The sequence below is a fragment of the Macaca fascicularis genome, chromosome 6 (assembly GCF_037993035.2).
Source record: "Macaca fascicularis isolate 582-1 chromosome 6, T2T-MFA8v1.1".
Lineage (NCBI taxonomy): Eukaryota > Metazoa > Chordata > Mammalia > Primates > Cercopithecidae > Macaca > Macaca fascicularis.
Genome location: NC_088380.1, coordinates 143,749,855 through 143,767,947, shown reverse-complemented (window position 1 = coordinate 143,767,947; position 18,093 = coordinate 143,749,855). Strand labels below are relative to the sequence as shown.

The 18,093-nt window shown below is 40.9% G+C and overlaps 1 protein-coding gene across 1 annotated transcript in view; it reads left to right on the top strand.

Moving 5' to 3' along the window:
- SPOCK1 (SPARC (osteonectin), cwcv and kazal like domains proteoglycan 1) overlaps window positions 1-18,093 on the top strand; it is a 520,870-nt gene that overhangs the window by 221,825 nt on the left and 280,952 nt on the right. Inside the window, exon 3 of the mRNA XM_005557859.4 lies at window positions 4,706-4,751. Coding sequence (XP_005557916.1) covers window positions 4,706-4,751 — 46 coding nt within the window. The remainder of the gene's footprint in view (window positions 1-4,705; window positions 4,752-18,093) is intronic.

Below are 18,093 nucleotides of genomic sequence, written 5' to 3'. Positions count from 1 at the left end.
CCCGTCTTTTCCTCAGAGTCAGCTTTGACATTCCTTGGAGATTAAACAGGCACCTCTTGAAAGGCAAATCCCTGGGGAATATTTGAGCTAAATTGCATCAGTCATTTTGGGGCTATGGTATAGTAAAAGAAAATTCAGGTTCTTATTCAAAATGGGCTGGAACCATAGGCTATCATCATCCATGATGAAGAGACTTAATCACCCAAATTATAGCAAGAATATTTTGTCATTTCATATTAAGCAAACTTAATTATTTCTTTGGAAGATGCATTATAGAGTGGAATATATGCTCTTGGCATATTTATGTGTATGAAAAACATGTAATATATCATAACAAATATATCTTTAATAGTATATATTAAATATAAAGTGTGTATATATGTATATGTAAAACATATTTTCTTTTTCATTGGTGCTTATCAGAACAGAATATCTCTAAAGCGTTAATAGTTGAATTCCTTTTTAACTATTGAGTTAGAAATATTAGAATTTCTTGATGGCACTCAGCCATCGAGTGCCAATAATTTCACAGGTTTCAATACTATGTGAGTGGAGTATTTACTAAGTTAGATAAATGGAGAAATATAGTTTTATCTTTGTTGATCAGCTGTAGAAAATAAAACAATAACTGGAGCCTTATTTGCTACCAGTCTCTGTTTCCTCCTCTCCCACTAACACCAACCCTCCTCCTTTATCCTGGACATAGATTATTTGTCACTTTCTTACCATGATCTTTACGGTGACTTTTAAAAAATTAATTAATTAATTAATTTTGAGACAGAGTCTTGCTCTGTCTCACCCAGGCTGGAGTGCAATGGTACGATCTTGGCTCACTGCAGCCTCTGCTTCCCTGGTTCAAGCGGTTCTCCTGTCTCAGCCTCTCGGGTAGCTGGGACTACAGGCATATGCCACCACACTTAGCTAATTTTGTATTTTTAGTAGAGATATGGTTTCACTATGTTGACCAGGCTGGTCACAAACTCCTGACGTCAGGTAATCCACCCACCTCTGCCTCCCAAAGTGCTGGGATTCCTGCACCTGGCCATGTCAACTTTTCATGAGAGTTCCTGCTGCCCTGGAATACTGTGTGATTCTAGACCTAAGTCAATATGCTTAAGTTTGGGCCTCTGTTTACATTTATAGGTTCTTTCAGGTTTTAACAATCCCTAAAAAAGGGTTGAATAATATTCATTTATGAAATGCTACAGTGAAATGGCATCAGTCTTTCCTCATATGGGTTAGTCAGAATTTACAGCAAGACTGTTCTCTGTCCTGTCCAGAAGATGCCTGATATAATTACATTCTTCAGTGTAGCCCATAAAATACACGTGTAGTAACACTGCCATCCTTCATTCCTCAACTTGTGAAATGCATTAATGGGAGCTATTGAACTTAATAAATGACTGTATTTAGATATGCATCTTTCTATTTGGGTTTATGTTTTAAAAATTAACTGTTGCTGGGCTCCTTGCAAGTCTTTATAAAAGCTTTATCATTAGATGACAAAATTGCCACTCAAGAGGCTAACTCAGATAGATATGCCTTACCTGACAAGTTTGATCTATCCAGTATGTCTTTCACTACAGTTTGAATTTTAACAAGCCGTAACTTTATGGGGCCAGAGGGAAGGTCAGAGGCAAGGGTTGTTAATGCACGTTATCAGCTTCAGGGCTTAAGTCTGGGGCCTACACAGCACTGGGGTAGTGCTGGGGCAGACACACTACTTGCCAGGGTAGAAGTGATAGAATTATCGACAGCATAGCAAGTCATGGTTCTCTTCATTTCAGGACAATGTAAAATAGATACGATATGTTTTTATTTAGATATAAAATAAGATTTTTTTTAAAAGCCTGGCTCTGCCACCTGGGTCTTAGGCCCTGGAGAAATGCCCAGCCTTGGTATTGGTGGGGTATTGGTTCAGGACCACTGACAGCTATCCTGATGTCCTTTGAGCACCCTAATCGTTAAGTGGATCTCAGGGATGAACAAATTTTCAGGAGGTGAAGCTCTAGAAGAGCCATTCTTTTCTTTTTTGTCTTTTATCTTTGACTTTCTCCACTTGAGTTTGGACTGTGCCTTACCAGAATTTTCTCAGATGCAGAGTGACTTAATCGATATAGCCCAGCCTGCTTGTACTCACCGTGTGTGGAAGCCCTTGAACCTAGCTAGGACAGTGTGCAAGAGTGATCACGGATGCTGCAGCGCTTATTCCCTGACACAGACTGCAGCAGTGGCTGCTAAGAGACCCCTCCCCCATGCTCAGTGACCATCCCCGAAGTGGGCTCTGGTGCCTAGAGTCCTTCACATGTGTTCATGATCTTGGCCCCTGATTTGAGGTTTCCTCTCTCAGCTGCAGCCAAAGCAGTGACACCCAAGGTTTTATCAGCTCTGGCTCATTGGTTTTTGCTTTGGCAATCCACTTTCCTGAGGCAGGGCAAAAGTAATCAGATGCAGAGAATCATTTTTCTTCCCTGCTTGGCCTGGCTGGGCAAGGGGTTGTTTGAAGGACTCATTTTGCATAATGAGTTTTCACTCAAGGTATACTTTCACATTTTGGCAGCAATTAGGCAGTATTGTTACATTTGCAATGGGTTTTAAATATTCTAATGCAGATAGCTACTTTTGGAGGCCTTATACTTAAAACTGTGATTTTCCCCAAGAAATACGTAAAAATGGTAATTATAGTTAACCTGAAAAAGTGGCAAGGTCCAGAAGAGTGCTTCAAATTCCATCCATGTTATAAAGTATGTTGAAATCATTAGGGAATATCCAGTTCTTGAGACTTGCTCAAACCTTTCTTTGACATCAAAGAGAATGTGGCTTGTGAAATTAAAGTTAAAGGAACTTGTCTTTCGTTTCAGCCCTTCCCTATTGGACACACAGCCTAAGCTTCCAAGGGCTTTATCTATTAGAACACCATGTTCAAGTAGAAAATATTTCACAAGATTCCACATTGCCATTAGATATGATGCCATCCTCTGTATGTGGAGAGAGGATTGATAAACCACAGTTGGAAGGATGAACGGTTTGATCCTTTTTTTCTCCACTGGTGAGAATGAGTTCATCTTGGGTTATCTCTTCTCTTGCCCTTGAGAATAGCAGAAAATGTTGGTAACATGGTTGTCTAAGGCTAAGAACACTTTGGTCATCAAACCTAGAAATTGGGTACTAAATTTCCTATCTACCATCCAACCTTTAACTTAAAATCATTTAACAGTGGCTGCCGAATTTCTGACAGCACAATTCCAGAAGTTTGGGATTGTATTTAAAATTATAAATGGGGAAAGATATTGCAGAGATTGTTTTAAATTTTCTCAGTGATATTTCATGGTAAAGAGCTCAAAGACTCCCTAACCAGATGGGTGAGAAGGCTAGTTATTCTATAAAATTAAAGCCAGAGCAAAGTGGGCAATTCTTTGAAACTAAAAATAATTTAGTGCTGAATCCTCTGGATCCAGAGGAAGCTGTTTATTTCTTAATGCTTTGGAAGATGGAATCACTGGCCAAGAAACAATATGTTCTGATTTTACTCTAAATCTAGTTTCCTAAAATCTATTTAAGGGCTTAGGTGAACTCAACAAGGATATTATAAAGCTATATAATTGAATGACACTGAGGCTGATAAAATTCACAGGAGATCATGTCAGAGATAAACTGCATCAGAACACAGCATGGACAATAATTTAAACTAATTGTGCACTTTGATGTAAATTAGCTTTTCCAGAAGAGATACTGAGGCTTCATTTTGGACAGCTTTCTGAAACTGCAGCGTGCAGACTGCCTGCCAAAAACACATATAGCAATTGAGTATTAACTACAAAGGGACAAATCCTTAAAGATGATATGGGGATAATGCGCATGGGTGACACCTCTTCAACTTGCAAGCTGTTCAGTTTTGCTGATACAGTGGGTGTGCTGGGAAACAGTGGGGTCAAAGGGTGCTGACAGGGAGAATAAAGGGAGTACACGGTGGCTGTTAGCAAGGAAAGGGTTATTAGGAGTGGGGAAGAAGTTAACATAGCTATGAAGAATTGAGGGATTGAGATCCTTGCAATTTTAAAGTAATGAATTGCCTAGCCTCAGAGCATAAATTGATGCAAACCAAATGCAAGAAAGACATGGTTATGAAGAGACCAGATTGGCCAGCCTTTGTTTTTTCATCTTTCTATACCCAGAACCAATGGTATTAAGCTAAATGTACGCCTTTGGTTAATTCTAACATTTGGAAGGCCGTCCCTTTTTAGGTTTTGTGAGTATTGAAAAACTGGAACTGTGCACCACAAGATGCATGTCTCTATGTAAAAGAAATGTTGACAGTTGAATTATCAGCTGTTACAAACACAAAGGCTTAATCATAACTGAGAGCAGCAAGGCATCACCTATAGTATAATTGATAGCAAATATACCTTGCACTTAGAAGGTGTCTGGGTTTATATGTCAAACTAAGAAGAGCAGCGCTGTTTCCATACTGGGCTGAAATGTTTTTACTGTTCCCAGTATTTAATACACACAGTTTGAAAGACAGGAATTTGAAAAGGAAATTGATATTTTTTATTACACATTAATGCATGTTTTGGGAAAAATTTCTAAGCTTTCAGTGTTTTCCTTTGTGTTTTGGGAGGTGAAAAGGAAGGCAGGTTTTTATGCAGTTATGTGAGAAGCTTTTTGAACTCTAACCTTTGTTTTCTATTTTTTCCTTATATAGGATGATTATTTCAGAAACTGGAATCCCAACAAGCCCTTTGACCAAGGTAATGGATGCAATACTTCTTGCTGTATAGTCTGTGGTAAATGTGGTTTCATTTTTCCTTCCTTGCATGCTGAGTTAATGTTCCCACAAAGGCCAGATAGCTGTGTTATTTTATTGACTTCAGGGACTGAATTGACTGGGGTGATAGAAATTATTTTATCAAATTGGTTATTTGTCTGAGGTTATGTCTAGGGCTGATTTAAACAATTTCTTTTAATTGGCTTGACCAGTATAATCATTGATTGGTTTTGTTTAAAAAAAAAAAAAGTGAAATTTGATTATCATATTAACATGGTGAACTGTGGGGCCGAATGCAGTGCTTTCATTCATGAAACAGACTGTACCTGGAGATGCTTCCCTAATTCACACGAACCATAAAAATGAAACTTTCTTTTTAGAAAAAGGTTAATCCTGGGAGACTTTCAAGGGTACTGCGATTTTATTTGTTAAATAACTTCTTCATGGTTTCTAAATAGAAGCCTGTTTCAGTGTCAGCTTGGGTTTAAGCATGGCCCACAGAAGGCTTTCTGCACCCCCATCCCCCCAGCAAGCAGCAAACCAGTCTCTCATGATAGCTGTTGTGAATCACTAACAGTGTCCTCCTGTGAGTTATTTAAGACACCGTGAGGACCTGCCATGAATCACATCCCTTCCCCTGTTGTTCCATGTGTGGTGCTGTTGAAAATGATGGTAGATTGCACTTCATATGTTTATATGCAATTAATGCCAGAACACAATGAAATGGTATTACCTACCACATCTCAAAGTGTTCATGCTTCTGAGAATCAGCTTCAGTTCTGTAACATGAGTATTTGATGTGATCATGATGGTCAACTTGACATGAAGAAATCGAGGGAGGCATTGATATGTAATGTGGAGGAAGGTGCTCCTTTCTGCCCTCTGCTTTGTCAGTTTAATGGGTCACTACCTCTGGATTCTGGTTTTCTCATAAGCAAAATTAGTATTAAAATTTCCATATATACATTTATCATATGCCTTGAAGTAGTGTAACATTTTTTTCATTCATGCATGCTTGCATTCTCAAACATTTATTGAGCTTTCGCTGTATGCACAAGCACCAAGCCAGGTACTAGGGATAGAGCAAAAATGGTGTGTTGCCTACCCTACAGGAGCTCAGAGTGGGGAGTAGGGAAATAAATCAGTCAACAATTGTGGTGGGATCTGTTAATGGCTGTGATGCAGGTGTGTTCAGGGAAGCATGTGAATCTACAAATGGAGAACTGTATGTGTTTATGTAAAGGGCAAGGTGTCCAGCAAAACCTTCCTTTAGAGGCTTTGTCTGGACTATACACGTCTTAGCAGCTTTAGAGTGGTAACAGAATTACTCCTTTACAATTCTAACAATGACTGAATCATCACAATGATTCACCCAAAAGCATATGAAGGCATTTGTAAATTAGCTTAGAAATGTTTTATTAAAAGTGATCAAAAATTTTAAAACTTTTTAATAGGATAAAACTTTATGAAGAATATTTGTAGTTAAAGAGCAAGAAATTGCCTGTCTGTGCCTGATAAACAAGCCCTTCTGCAAACAACCCTACCAGGCTTTTGCTTGCAAAGGTAACTCAACTGACAGTCGCTGTGAACTGATTCTTTTTAGCTAAGAACTAGAAATAGGTTCTTGTGCTATAAGGATCAAATGTTGCCTAAATAACTGCAAAAATTACTCTTTGCTGAAGCTTGCACATGAATGCAAACACTCCCGAGGGAAGACATTTTTGCTTTTACTAATGCACTTTGGAGAAGGAATACATCAAGGTAGGTGTCATTTGCCACTTGGGATATAAATGATAGCTTCCCTTGGTTTGGGAGTTAACACAGAAATTTTGAGAACCACAAAATCACCGTCTTTAACCCTGAGTATATAAACAGTCCAAACAAGGATTTTTGTCTCCCAGAAGTGATGGCAGCTATATTCAGCAGAGCCCCATCCTGTTCTCTTTTTCTAGTTCTGCAGGTTTGAAAACTGGGTCTGCTCAGATTAACCCTCCCAGAAAACCTTATGACTTTATGGGATATAATCAAGGACCTTAACTGAGTAGCCCCACTTTGTACCTCAGGGGTGGCTGCTGTTGGCTATTTATATACAGAACCATGAGGAGCACAGGCAGAGCCGAGAATAGCCTTCACTTAAAATATCAGCCCCAGCAGATGTCATCAATTACATTGTGTGCGGCTCAATAAAAATGGGAGGTTACTCTAACAGTGCTGACACCACTCGGTGAAATATAAACCACAGGCATGGAAGATGTAGAGCATTTCATCTTCTCAGAAAATAGGAGAATTACTGAACTCCAGTGGAAGATGACAGCGAAAGAGGAGTCATTTCCTCTCCTGAGCTGATAAAAAGAATCAAACATAGTTAAAATGGATTTGTGGTTGGAGGAAAGTTTTAGTTTGTAGAAATAGACTTGTTGAAGTGTGTCTTCAGAATTTCAGATGACAAATATGGTTTAGGATGAGGATGGAAGGGTCTTCATGACGGAGGTGGGTGTGGAGTAGGCTTGGAATGTAGAGGGACAGGAGGGGAAGGAAGGCCCAGCACAGGGAATTCTGGTAATAGTGTAGTCAGAAAGGTGGATTTGAAATGGGTTGAGGGGACATTCCATACCGATCTGCCAAGTTTGAACTTTGTTTTCTTGGCAGTGGGGTGCCATAGAAAGTCTTTGGGCAGGCGAGTGACATGATGAAGGCAGTATTTTAGAGGATTTGGTTTGGTGACTCAACAGCTATAATTAGGAACCCAAAACATACTTGCTAAATGATGTCACTCCTCTAAGACTCGGGTAACTTCTTCATGGCATCATTCATTGCCTTGGAGCCCTGGGCTCTGGCTGTCACCAGTGGTCAGCCTTATTAATTCAGCTCTCCAGCTTGACCTCTGAAATGCCCATGCAGCTTCTGATTGTCATGTTGTTGTGGTGAATAGTTAGAAGACTCAAAGTATTCAAGAAATAGTTACTTAGCCGTAATTGCTCTCTCTGCTTAAAGATATTTACTAAACTTTGAACAACAGGGCTTCATGGAGCAAGTGCTATCATCATGTAATTGACTCTAAGGTAGTTAGAAGAAAAGTATCTCACCTGGTGCTCTCCAATGATGAGACTCAGGATGTCTTTAACTTATCTTTAAGTGAATCATTAATGCTCTGTCAGTGGAGTATAATGGCCATCAACTTCAGACTTTTCTAAGAATTCTTCCTGAGATTAGGGTAAAGTGGCATAAGTAGCATATCCTTTTGTCTTGTAATGATTTAATGCCAAATCTCCTCACAGAAAGGATGGATGGGAGTTCAGAATTGACGGCAATGATTAACTCAGGTGAGAAATTTCCCTTGTGAAGTCCGCAAAGACAGACGCCCTGCAGACAGAGTTGGGCAGGCTGCACAGTTTGAGAGAGCCATGGGCCAATGCAAATGGATTTCTTATCTTGCTTAGTCAGGAGAAATGAAGGCCCCTGGATGGACCTTCAGAGAGCTGACTGAGGCTGCAGAGCTCTAGGGTGATTCCAGAGCTTTTGGTTGCCTCTGCCACTTTGCCCTGCCAGCACCTTCCCTTAACCGGCTCCTGACAAACTCGGGACTGCATATGAGGTTAGTGCTTCTCAGTGGGGATCTGGGTCAGCAAGATGCTTCCCCAGGAAAACCACTGATGGTCAAATAAGGGACACACATATACCCTCATCTCTTGGAGATTCACAGTGCTCATTATCAACTTAAAAACTCTGAGGCATCTTTCAGTAAAGAAGACCATTTAACCTATCATTTTCCAAATTTGCCTGTGACCATATTTTCAATTTTTTCCACTACACACCTATCGGATTCTCAGAGGAGGTAATGTATTTGGCATGATACACTTTGGTAAGTGCAGTCTAGGGTCCTAGGGTTAGGAGTCAGATTCTCCAAGTTTAGAATTTGACTCTGTCAGTTACCAGCTGTGTGATCCTGGGCAAGTAGCTTAACTTTTCTGATTCTAAACCTTCCTACCTGGAAATGGCAATAATGATAAGTACTTTCAATGATAGCACTGAGAAGATGAAGCGAATTAATATGCCTGGCATATAGGGAGTGCTTGACAAGTGATCAGCAAGTCATTGATTGTTTTCATTCTCTTCCTATTTAGCAGCCTCTTCTAGTGGCTTTCTTCCCACTCCATTCTAGTTTTATTCCCTTCTCCTTTTGTTCCTCTCTGGTGGCCTTCCAAGTTGTGATGCTCTGAAGCTCTCGGAGCTACACAGTGACTCGTCTTAACTAGTGGTGGGTCATCCTACTGGTACACTTCAGATCCCCATTATTGGAGCTGAAGAGGTTCAGGCTCTTAATGTGTTCATTCCTTCCTTCATTCTATAAGCAGTTACCAAATGCCTGATGTTTAAACACACTGAACTGGGTAATAGGGATGACACTAAGGAAGACCTCTCTTGGGGGACACTCCCAGTTATCAATCCTAAGAGACACCCATCCAAGGTTCTACTGGGGGTAGGGAAGTGAGGAGGGTCGATCTGGGTAACAGGGAAATGCTTAATATGTCAAGTGTTTATACAGGTGACATAGGTCAGTTTTAGTTGAGGTGATGCTTTTTGCTACGCCCTGGCCTTATGCAGTCTGTGCCTTTGGTATGTGGACCAGGCTCCCTGATGCTGTACAACCAACACTTGCTGGTAACAGTTACCTTCAATGCAAATAATAAAGGTATTGTCACAAAGATTGTCTCTTTTGCCTTTAAGTGAGATGACTTGATGAGGGTCTGGAGGGGAATGAAAGATAGAATTTATTGAACCACAAAGCTGTTGTAAAAATAAAATAAAGGTAATTCTTTGGGGATTCATTGAATAGGGGGTGAACATACAGCGAAGTGAATTCTAACAAGATGTTTCAAAGCTTCCTGACTAGTTCTTTTAGAAGAAGAAAATGGAAACTTCTTTATAGTACTTCTGTTGAACAAAAGGATTTTTTGTGCACTGGAGGGTTGGGAAGGTAATTTATGTATATAACCACTGTACTACTTTAGAATAAAATTCTGATTGCATGAAGATGTCTCAAAGTGATGAAATACTAACAGGTTCTCTGCTGGAGCCACGGTGCACTCAGGAAAGAACCCCCCAATTTATTTGGCTATGAAGTTCCATTTGAGGAGACAAGCCACTGTAGGACAAATGGCTGAAGAGATTTAGCATGGAACTTTCCTGAGACAAGTGGGTTCCTTTAAAGTGGAATAAATGAACGTTTTAGATAAAGTGTATAGACATTGGTTTTAAAGATGATGCTTTTTATTCTGGAGTGAATACTAATCATTCTTCCAGAGCAGACTGGCTGTAGATAAACCTCAGATGTTGCTGGTGATCTTCAAAGCAGCATGTGAACTTGTAGAAATTCATCTCCAGATAAAAATAAAACTCAGAGAGTCAGGGGCCCCTTTCACTCATGCTGTTCTCGGAATAGAAGAAAAGAAAGACCTCGCCCTTTGACTTCTAGTCTATTATACCAAGATCCGGACAAACTCAAATCCTGACCAAAGCCCTGAACTATTTTGAGGCAAAAATTCTAAAACTCAAAAGGAGGGAGTTCTTCTCGTGTTCCAGCTGTTTCTGGAACCGCAGCCCAGTGGATTATCACAGCATTTGTGTTTCGCCAACGTCTTAAAGGGTGCCTGGGGAGTCAAGATTGCTTATTTCTAAAAATCTTCTATAGAAGGGGAGTTTTCCTTCTCTAGATTAATCTGAAAATTTACATAATAGGCTTAATAGAAATCTTAAGTCCCCATAGCTTTCTTCTTAATGTGGAGTTTAGCCTCACCCCAAAAGAACTTCTGATTAGCATTTATAGGGCCTTGAAAGTTTTTCAGTTTTTTAAAGAATTTGTTCACCTTATCTGATCCCTGGAGCTGTGAATTTTCAGAGGCAGCTGGCCTCGTTTGTGGGAAACATCTTAATACTTTTCTCCTGGCTCCCTCATGTTTGGTCTGGTTGGTTTCTCCCTCTCACCACTGCCTTTTCCACATAATTAGGAATATGCTTTCCCCAACGGCAACTACTCATCTTATTCACATTAACCTACTCTCTGCCCCAGACGTGCACACTCAGCTCCAGCCTAATTAGCCTCTTCCCACTGCCATCTTTTCTTCTGTTTCTTGATTGTGACAATAAGATAGTTCTATTTTAAAACATGTTTTTGGAGTATTGATTTTTAAACATTCTAATTCAGTACTCTAGGGAAGAAACAGAAAGCTATTAATTCAAATATTAGTGTGCTCCTACTTTAACCCAGTCTCTCTGCCTTGATGTTTGATGAAATTGAATGTTTTCTCTTTTGTCTTTGTCTGCTTTTGCCTGTTTGCTTATTTTAGAGAATAAAACATCAGCTACAAAATTTGAATCTCATGGGTGCCCCTTCTTTCCCATTTTCTTTTCTCTAAAGGTGACCATATCATTAATTTGCTTTTCTGTTCATGTCCTCATGTTTTTATGTCATGTAAATATATACAGGCAATGTTACATTATATGTTTTGCAGTAGAAATTAATGTTTCCCTCTCTAATCTGTTTATTCCACTTAACATTGCTTTTGAGATACCTTTTTTGATAGTTGTCGATATAATGAATTCTTTTATGTTGTATTATTCTATTGTATTAATATATCACAATTAATTAAATTATTCACCCACTGATGGATGTTTCTCTTGACTCCATCTGTTTTGCTATTGAGGCTGCTTTTTCTTAGTATTTTTAAATGCAAATTTCTTGGCCTGAAGAATGTGGGATGCCAGGAGGAGGGCTGAGGTGGGACATGGCTCTGCCACTGGTAAAATATGCAACTTTGGGCAAATCACATGTCCTTTCTGGACTTTAGTTCACCCATCTCTGAAATAAAGTGGGTAGATGAGATAGTTGCTGAAGTCCTTGGGAGCTATGGTAGTTAAGTTCAGGCAGAATAGTTTTCTATATATGTTTTCTCATAAAGGAAAAATGAAAAATTTGAAGCATGATGCTCTTATTTCAAAGGTTACAGTTTAGCTAATGAGTTATGAATATACTGTAACCAAAATAAAACTAATGGAATTAAATGGGCCTTTTAACCATCAGGGGTGGAGAGGGTTCAGAATAAAAAGCAAAAAAGGCCAAAGAAGTTTCTTCCTGCAGAATCCTATGGGACACTGAGTTGTGGAGGAAAGAGCAAGATTGAAAGCGCTGAAATCAAATCTTGCCTCTCCCATAAGCTTACTGTATACATTTGAGTAATTTGACTTATCTAGCCTTTGTTTTCTTTTCTTTTTTTTACTTTCATGTGTCTTTATTTTTCATCTCTTTTCAGTGTTTTATTATTATTATAATTTAAGTTCTGGGGTACATGTGCAGAACATGCAGGTTTGTTACATAGGTAAACGTGTGCCATGGTGGTTTGCTGCAACCTTCAGCCTGTCATCTACATTAGGTATTTCTCCTAATGCTATCCCTCCCCTAGCTCCCCATCCCCTAACAGTCTCCAGTGTGTGATGTTACCCTCCCTGTGTTCATATGTTCTCATTGTTCAACTCCCACTTATGAGTGAGAACATGCAGTGTTTGGTTTTCTGTTCCTGTGTTAGTTTGCTGAGAATGATGGTTTCCAGCTTCATCCGTGTCCCTGCAAAGGACATGAGCTCATCCTTTTTATGGCTGTATGGTATTCCATGGTGTACATGTGCCACATTTTCTTTATCCTATCATTGACGGGCATTTGGGTTGGTTCCATGTCTTTGCTACTGTGAACAGTGTCACAATAAACATACGTGTGCATGTGTCTTTATAGTAGAATGATTTATAAGCCTTTGTTTTCTTATCTGTAGAGTGCCTCTAATCATAGCTGTCTGGTAGGCCATTTGTGGAGAGATCATATTTTCAAAGGGCCAAGGAGTGGGTATGTGGTATATTCTCTACAAAGAGTGTTTCTTCCTGCTCAGTCAGTTCTGCCAGGAACTGTGTAGGTTCCATTTCCTTACTGGGTGCTGGGGTCGGCTATGAGTTTGTGTTCTGGCTTCACTTTGACTTCATAAAGAGCTCTCAGGACTCTGTGCCCCTAGAACCAAGGAGCAAAAGCCATTCTGGGTTGTGTTCCGCCCTTCGGAAGGAATCGTAGTGAATGATGAAGGGTGGTAAAATTCTCCCTGCAATTATGGGGCACTACAGCTTTCTAATACTGTGTTGAAGAGGTTCTTTCAGCATGAACGAATCCATTTTAAAGACATGTTTATTACCTTTCCCCAAACTCATAAAATGTGGTGTTAGTTTTATAAAAGGGGAAAAAAAACCTTCCTGTTAATCTACCTGCTAGAACAACAGTCCCTGAATTAATTATATTGTATTTGTTGAGTCCTAATGAACCAGCCTTGGTTTGGGAAAATTCTCAATAGGGAAAAAAATGTCAGCTGAATTTTAAAATCAATCAATAATGCTGTTAAATTTTTCTCATTTGAGAACGTAGAACGGATTATTGCATTTTCCCAATCAGGTGATGGCTGCTTGGAGAAAAACGTGCAGGCATCACCTGCGTTCTCTATACCTTTCAGGCCCGAGATGGGGGTTTTGTTTTGTTAAACTCCTTAATTGTACTATGTAGCAATTAACTGCTGGAAACCTGTTAAATGTTCATTCTGCCCCAGAAACCATGCCTGATGAAAGGCAATGTGGTATAGTGGAAAGGCCCTGGGGCTTTGCAGTCTCAGAGAATGGGTTCATTTCCTAGCTTTTCCCTCTAATAGCTGTATGTAGCTAAGTGGGTGCCTCAGTTTTCTTATCTGTAACATAGAAATTATGACATTTATTACACATGTGGCATGAGGGGTAAAACTCCTGATTCAATCTCATAATGAACATGAGAAAGGCAAGGAAGCTTTGGCAGGAGATAGAGTACTGCTATCTTCTTCTGGTGTTTCATATTGGGAAGGATCTTAGCGGTTTTTGATGTCTCTGCCTATTCCACCAGGATGTGACCTCACTGATCAGTTAATCACTGAATCAAGAACTCACAGATCCCCTAGGAGGTATGTGTTGGTCACAGGCAGGACTGTGGAGGGGAGTGTGACAGTGCTCTCCTCAGGGGGCTTGTGGTCTACAGAGCCAAGAGACACACATGAAATAAAGTCACTCAGAAGATGTGTTTGAGGTGCCCTGACGGAAGCTGGGAGAATTGGGGCTCAGGCCAGGGATTAGTCCTTCCTGTTTGAAGGTTAGGAAAAGGATCCTAGAAGAGGTGACCTGGGGTCCTTTCTGAAGATGGGCAGGCGTTTAGAGGTAGAGAGGAGGGGTAGCATCTGGTGGGGAGAAATATTTTCTGATAGCTGATTGCTCAGTGCTGCAGAAGTGAAATCTGATCATGCTTTGGTCCTTTGGGGCTTCTGTTCTAATACCATAGGCCAGCTGGCCTACAAACAGTAGAAATTTATTTCTTACAGTTCTGGAGGCGAGAAGTTGGAGAGGAGGGTGCCAGCATAGTTGGGTGCTGGTGAGGGCCCTCTTCCAGGTTGTGGATGGCCATCTTCTTGTGTCCTCATGTTGGGGGGAAGAGAGCTCAAGAACTCTCTGGGGTTCCTTTGATAACAGCACTAATCACATTCAAGAGGGTTCACCCTCATGACCTAATCACCACCCACAGGCCCTACCTCTAATGCCACCACATTGGAGAAAGGATTTCAACACATAAATTTTGGGGGGACACAAATATTCAGTTCATTGCAGATAGGATGCTGCTTTTAAAAATACTTTTGTTAAGAGATATGAAGGAAATGTCAACCATTACTTTAGTAGGCTGTTTCACTTTTTCCCTTTGTCTCGAGTCTCATTCTGCTGGGCACCTTGAAACACCCAGAGCAGGACTGTAGATAGCAAGGTGGGCCTGATGCAGTAACCCTGGGAATGGTGGGACTGGGACAAACTAGCACCCATGCCACCGGCAGAGAGCAGCCCTGACCCAGCTCTAGCTGATGATGGTTATGAGGGCTTGGGTCAGCATTGTAAGGACTACGGATTGCTCAAAAAGAGCTGGAAATGAAGATTTGTTTTTGTGTGTGAAACCAAATTCTTCAGTCCTGGAAAATCAGTTATTAAAAAAATACAGCAAGAGGGTAGATGTGCCTTTGGGCTGTTTGTGGCTTCTCTTCTTGTCTTTTGCTTGTGGCATGCGTGCGATGGAGGTTGATCCGTCCTTGGGGTCCCTCTGACTTGGTGCAGCTGCATGGCCCTTGGGATGGAGGCAGTGCCTCGCAGAGCTGGGGACAGTCTGCCTGAGCGGAAGTTGTCTTTGTTGGGACTGTGCTCAGAGACCACAGGAGGCCTGCAGTGGTTTGAATGTGTCCCCCCACAAGCCTGTGTGGGAAATCTAATCCCCAATGCAACAGTGTTGAGAGGTGGGGCGTAGGGGAGCTGTTTAGGTCATGAGGGCTCCACCCTCACGAATGGAGCCGTGCCTATCTATTGTAAAAGGACTTGAGGCTGTGAGTCTGACCTCTTGCCCTCTGTCACCATGTGACACCTGCCAACATGTCCTGAGGCAACAAGACGGCCTTCACCAGATGCAGACCCTTGATCTTGGACTTCTCAGACTCCAGAACCATAAGCCAAATACATTTCTGTTTGTTGTAAATTACCCAGTCTGTGATACTCTATTATAGCAGCACACAATGGACCAGTACAAGGCCTAAAGCCACTTGTAATAAGCATGAGAGCCTGAATTGCTACTTCTGTGTGGCCTCTATCACCTGGAGATGGACTGGTTTAGCCTTTAAAAGAGGGAAACAGAGCCCATGCCCTCATACATGCACACATGCACAAGTCTCATACTCAAAAATCCATACAGAATATGGTGCCATCATGATTTAGAAACATGCCAGTTCCCAAAGAACAAAAGTGGAACTCATGTGATCTCAAGAGTGATGATGTGAGGTGCTGAGTTTCCTTGCTGTCAGGAGGGTGTGGGTAGTTCCATGGGCACCGGCAGCCTGGCCAGGAGGAACTGCTTAGCAGAGGATGGGTGCTGTGTACAGTAGATGGTCCTGCACTGCTCGTCTTTTTCTTTGGCTCCAAAATTCATGGTAGAAAGGGCTATAGAAGGTGGAAAATGTCAGTTGTAGTCATTGCCAAGTCAAGACAATCCCTAATTAGGTGAAAAATTGTCCTCTGAGCCCACTGAAGCCACTGTGACATTTAGGTCCTAAATTTGCCCAGGGTTGTACCACTCTCAGGCCCTTGCCCTGAACTCTGCTCAAGCTCCCCTCTCCCTTCCTAACTTCAATACATGGTGATCAGTGCACTCGAGTTCTCCTGCTGCCTTCACTTCACGTCCATGAATGCTCACTTTCCCTGCAGGAACTTACTTGAACTGTCACTCAGTGGTCCTTGGATCTGTAACCAAATACATGATAACCTGTTATGTCTTTTTGTTTTTGTCTTTGCCTCATTCACCAAAAAGCAACTTGTAGGCATGTATGTGTCAAGTGATAACACGAATAGATGAAAATGTTTGAGTGTAAGAAAAAAAACTTAGTGTAAGTAAATTAAAGGCATAGCAAAGCCTTGCTATGTATGCTGTTACTCCATCACATGCCCAGTCAGTTTCTGTACACTTCTGTAACTGGGCTCAGAGCTTCCTAACAAAGCAAAGAAGGACACACAGAGCACTATGTTTCCACAATGTGTAAATAAGGCAGATATTCAGGAGAATTACAGGTATTTATAGTAGTGAGGCCAGAGATGCTTTCCTCCTGTGGGTTCTCAGAAAGGGGTTTATCAGGGTGGACCGTATTCCCGCCAGTATCTGGCAGTGAATACCCCAGTAAGCTTTTATGATTACTTCATCCAAGATCTTTCAGTATACAATGATGCTTAGTGCCAAAGTACAGTCCTATAAATCAACTCAATAATTCAGAGTGCAGTGAATTCTATAGGGCTGGCTTAATACATGGACGAAATCGACAATATCAGGAAGAATGGTTGGCCTGCATTGCCATCAGGGAATACTCTGATTGTTTTGTTGCTGGTAACTGATTAGCATTGGGAACAGAGAGTTCTGGGCTTTTCCTGGCAGGAACAAGGAGTTCAGATGATCTGTGCTGCCAATTAATGGAAGCATATGGTTCTTCTCTCTTCAGCCAAGTGGGAGGCAGAGCCAGTCTTGTTGGTTAGACATTCAGAATCCAAACCAGAGCTTTGATGCCTGACTGCATAGTTACCTTCCTCCATGGTAACACTGTAGATTAGTTCGACCCCACAGGCAAATGAGGGATTAAGAATGTCAGCATTCTTCCCTATAGGCCACCAGGACCAAGGGCAGTGTTATGTGGAGCTTTGCAGTGTAGTGTGGACTTTACGTGGGTGGAAATGCTTTCCTTGCACACATACGCTCATATTTACATCTATTTCTCAAATGTGTGTGGAAGCTGATGTGATCAATAAAATCCACATCTTATTTAAAGACATTAGCAAATCCGTATTAGATCTTGTCGTTATACAATTCTCAGCAACTAACAGAACGATTAGCATGATAGCTATCTTTGGAGGAGTCAAGGGGAGGTGGAGTTTATAAATTTTTTTTTGACAGTGGAAAGGGTTCCTCATGGTGGAAGAATTTGGGCACATTACTACAGTGCATACATGCAGGAGTTTCATTTTGTAATGTTTTCAAGCAGGTATTATGAAACAGTCATAAAAAATACCAATAGAAACCAACAGAATGCCTAATTTTAAGCCACATCTCTTTGCGGTGACCCTGCTAAGATAAAATTATTTGTAGGAGAAAAATATACCCTTGGGAAAAATATAATTTTTGGATATAAGCCATGTAAATGTTGACAGGCATCTAATAATTATGATTTTTGCTTTTAGCGAGGTCGATCCTGAGTTGTTCTATCAGTAATTAGGCAGGAGAAGAAATTCCCAGTTTGTAATGATAAAATTATACTGTCAGATTAAGAGTGAGCATCCATCATTCTGTTCTCATAGCAAGGCACAGATTCCTTCACCCAGAAATTGTTTTGAGCGCTTTATGAGTAGTTTTAAAAGTGGGGGTAGCATGGTGAGACACCTAGAACTGGGGGCAGCCTCAACATAAGCTGGCGCAGTGTGTGGACATTTGAACTCCTTCGGACGTAATAGCCATACCTGGATATTTGTAGGCTGCTCATAGGGAGTTGAGAATTCTATTTGGTTCCAAAGGGTATCCTTGGAATTAGTGGGTGGGAGTTGCAAAGGGATGGCTTTGGCTCAATCCAAGTATGCATTTTCATATCCCAAGCTGTGTGAGGATAAGGTAGACTGTTATGGTGGAGACTGAGCCACCGTTCCTGGATGTGTACATG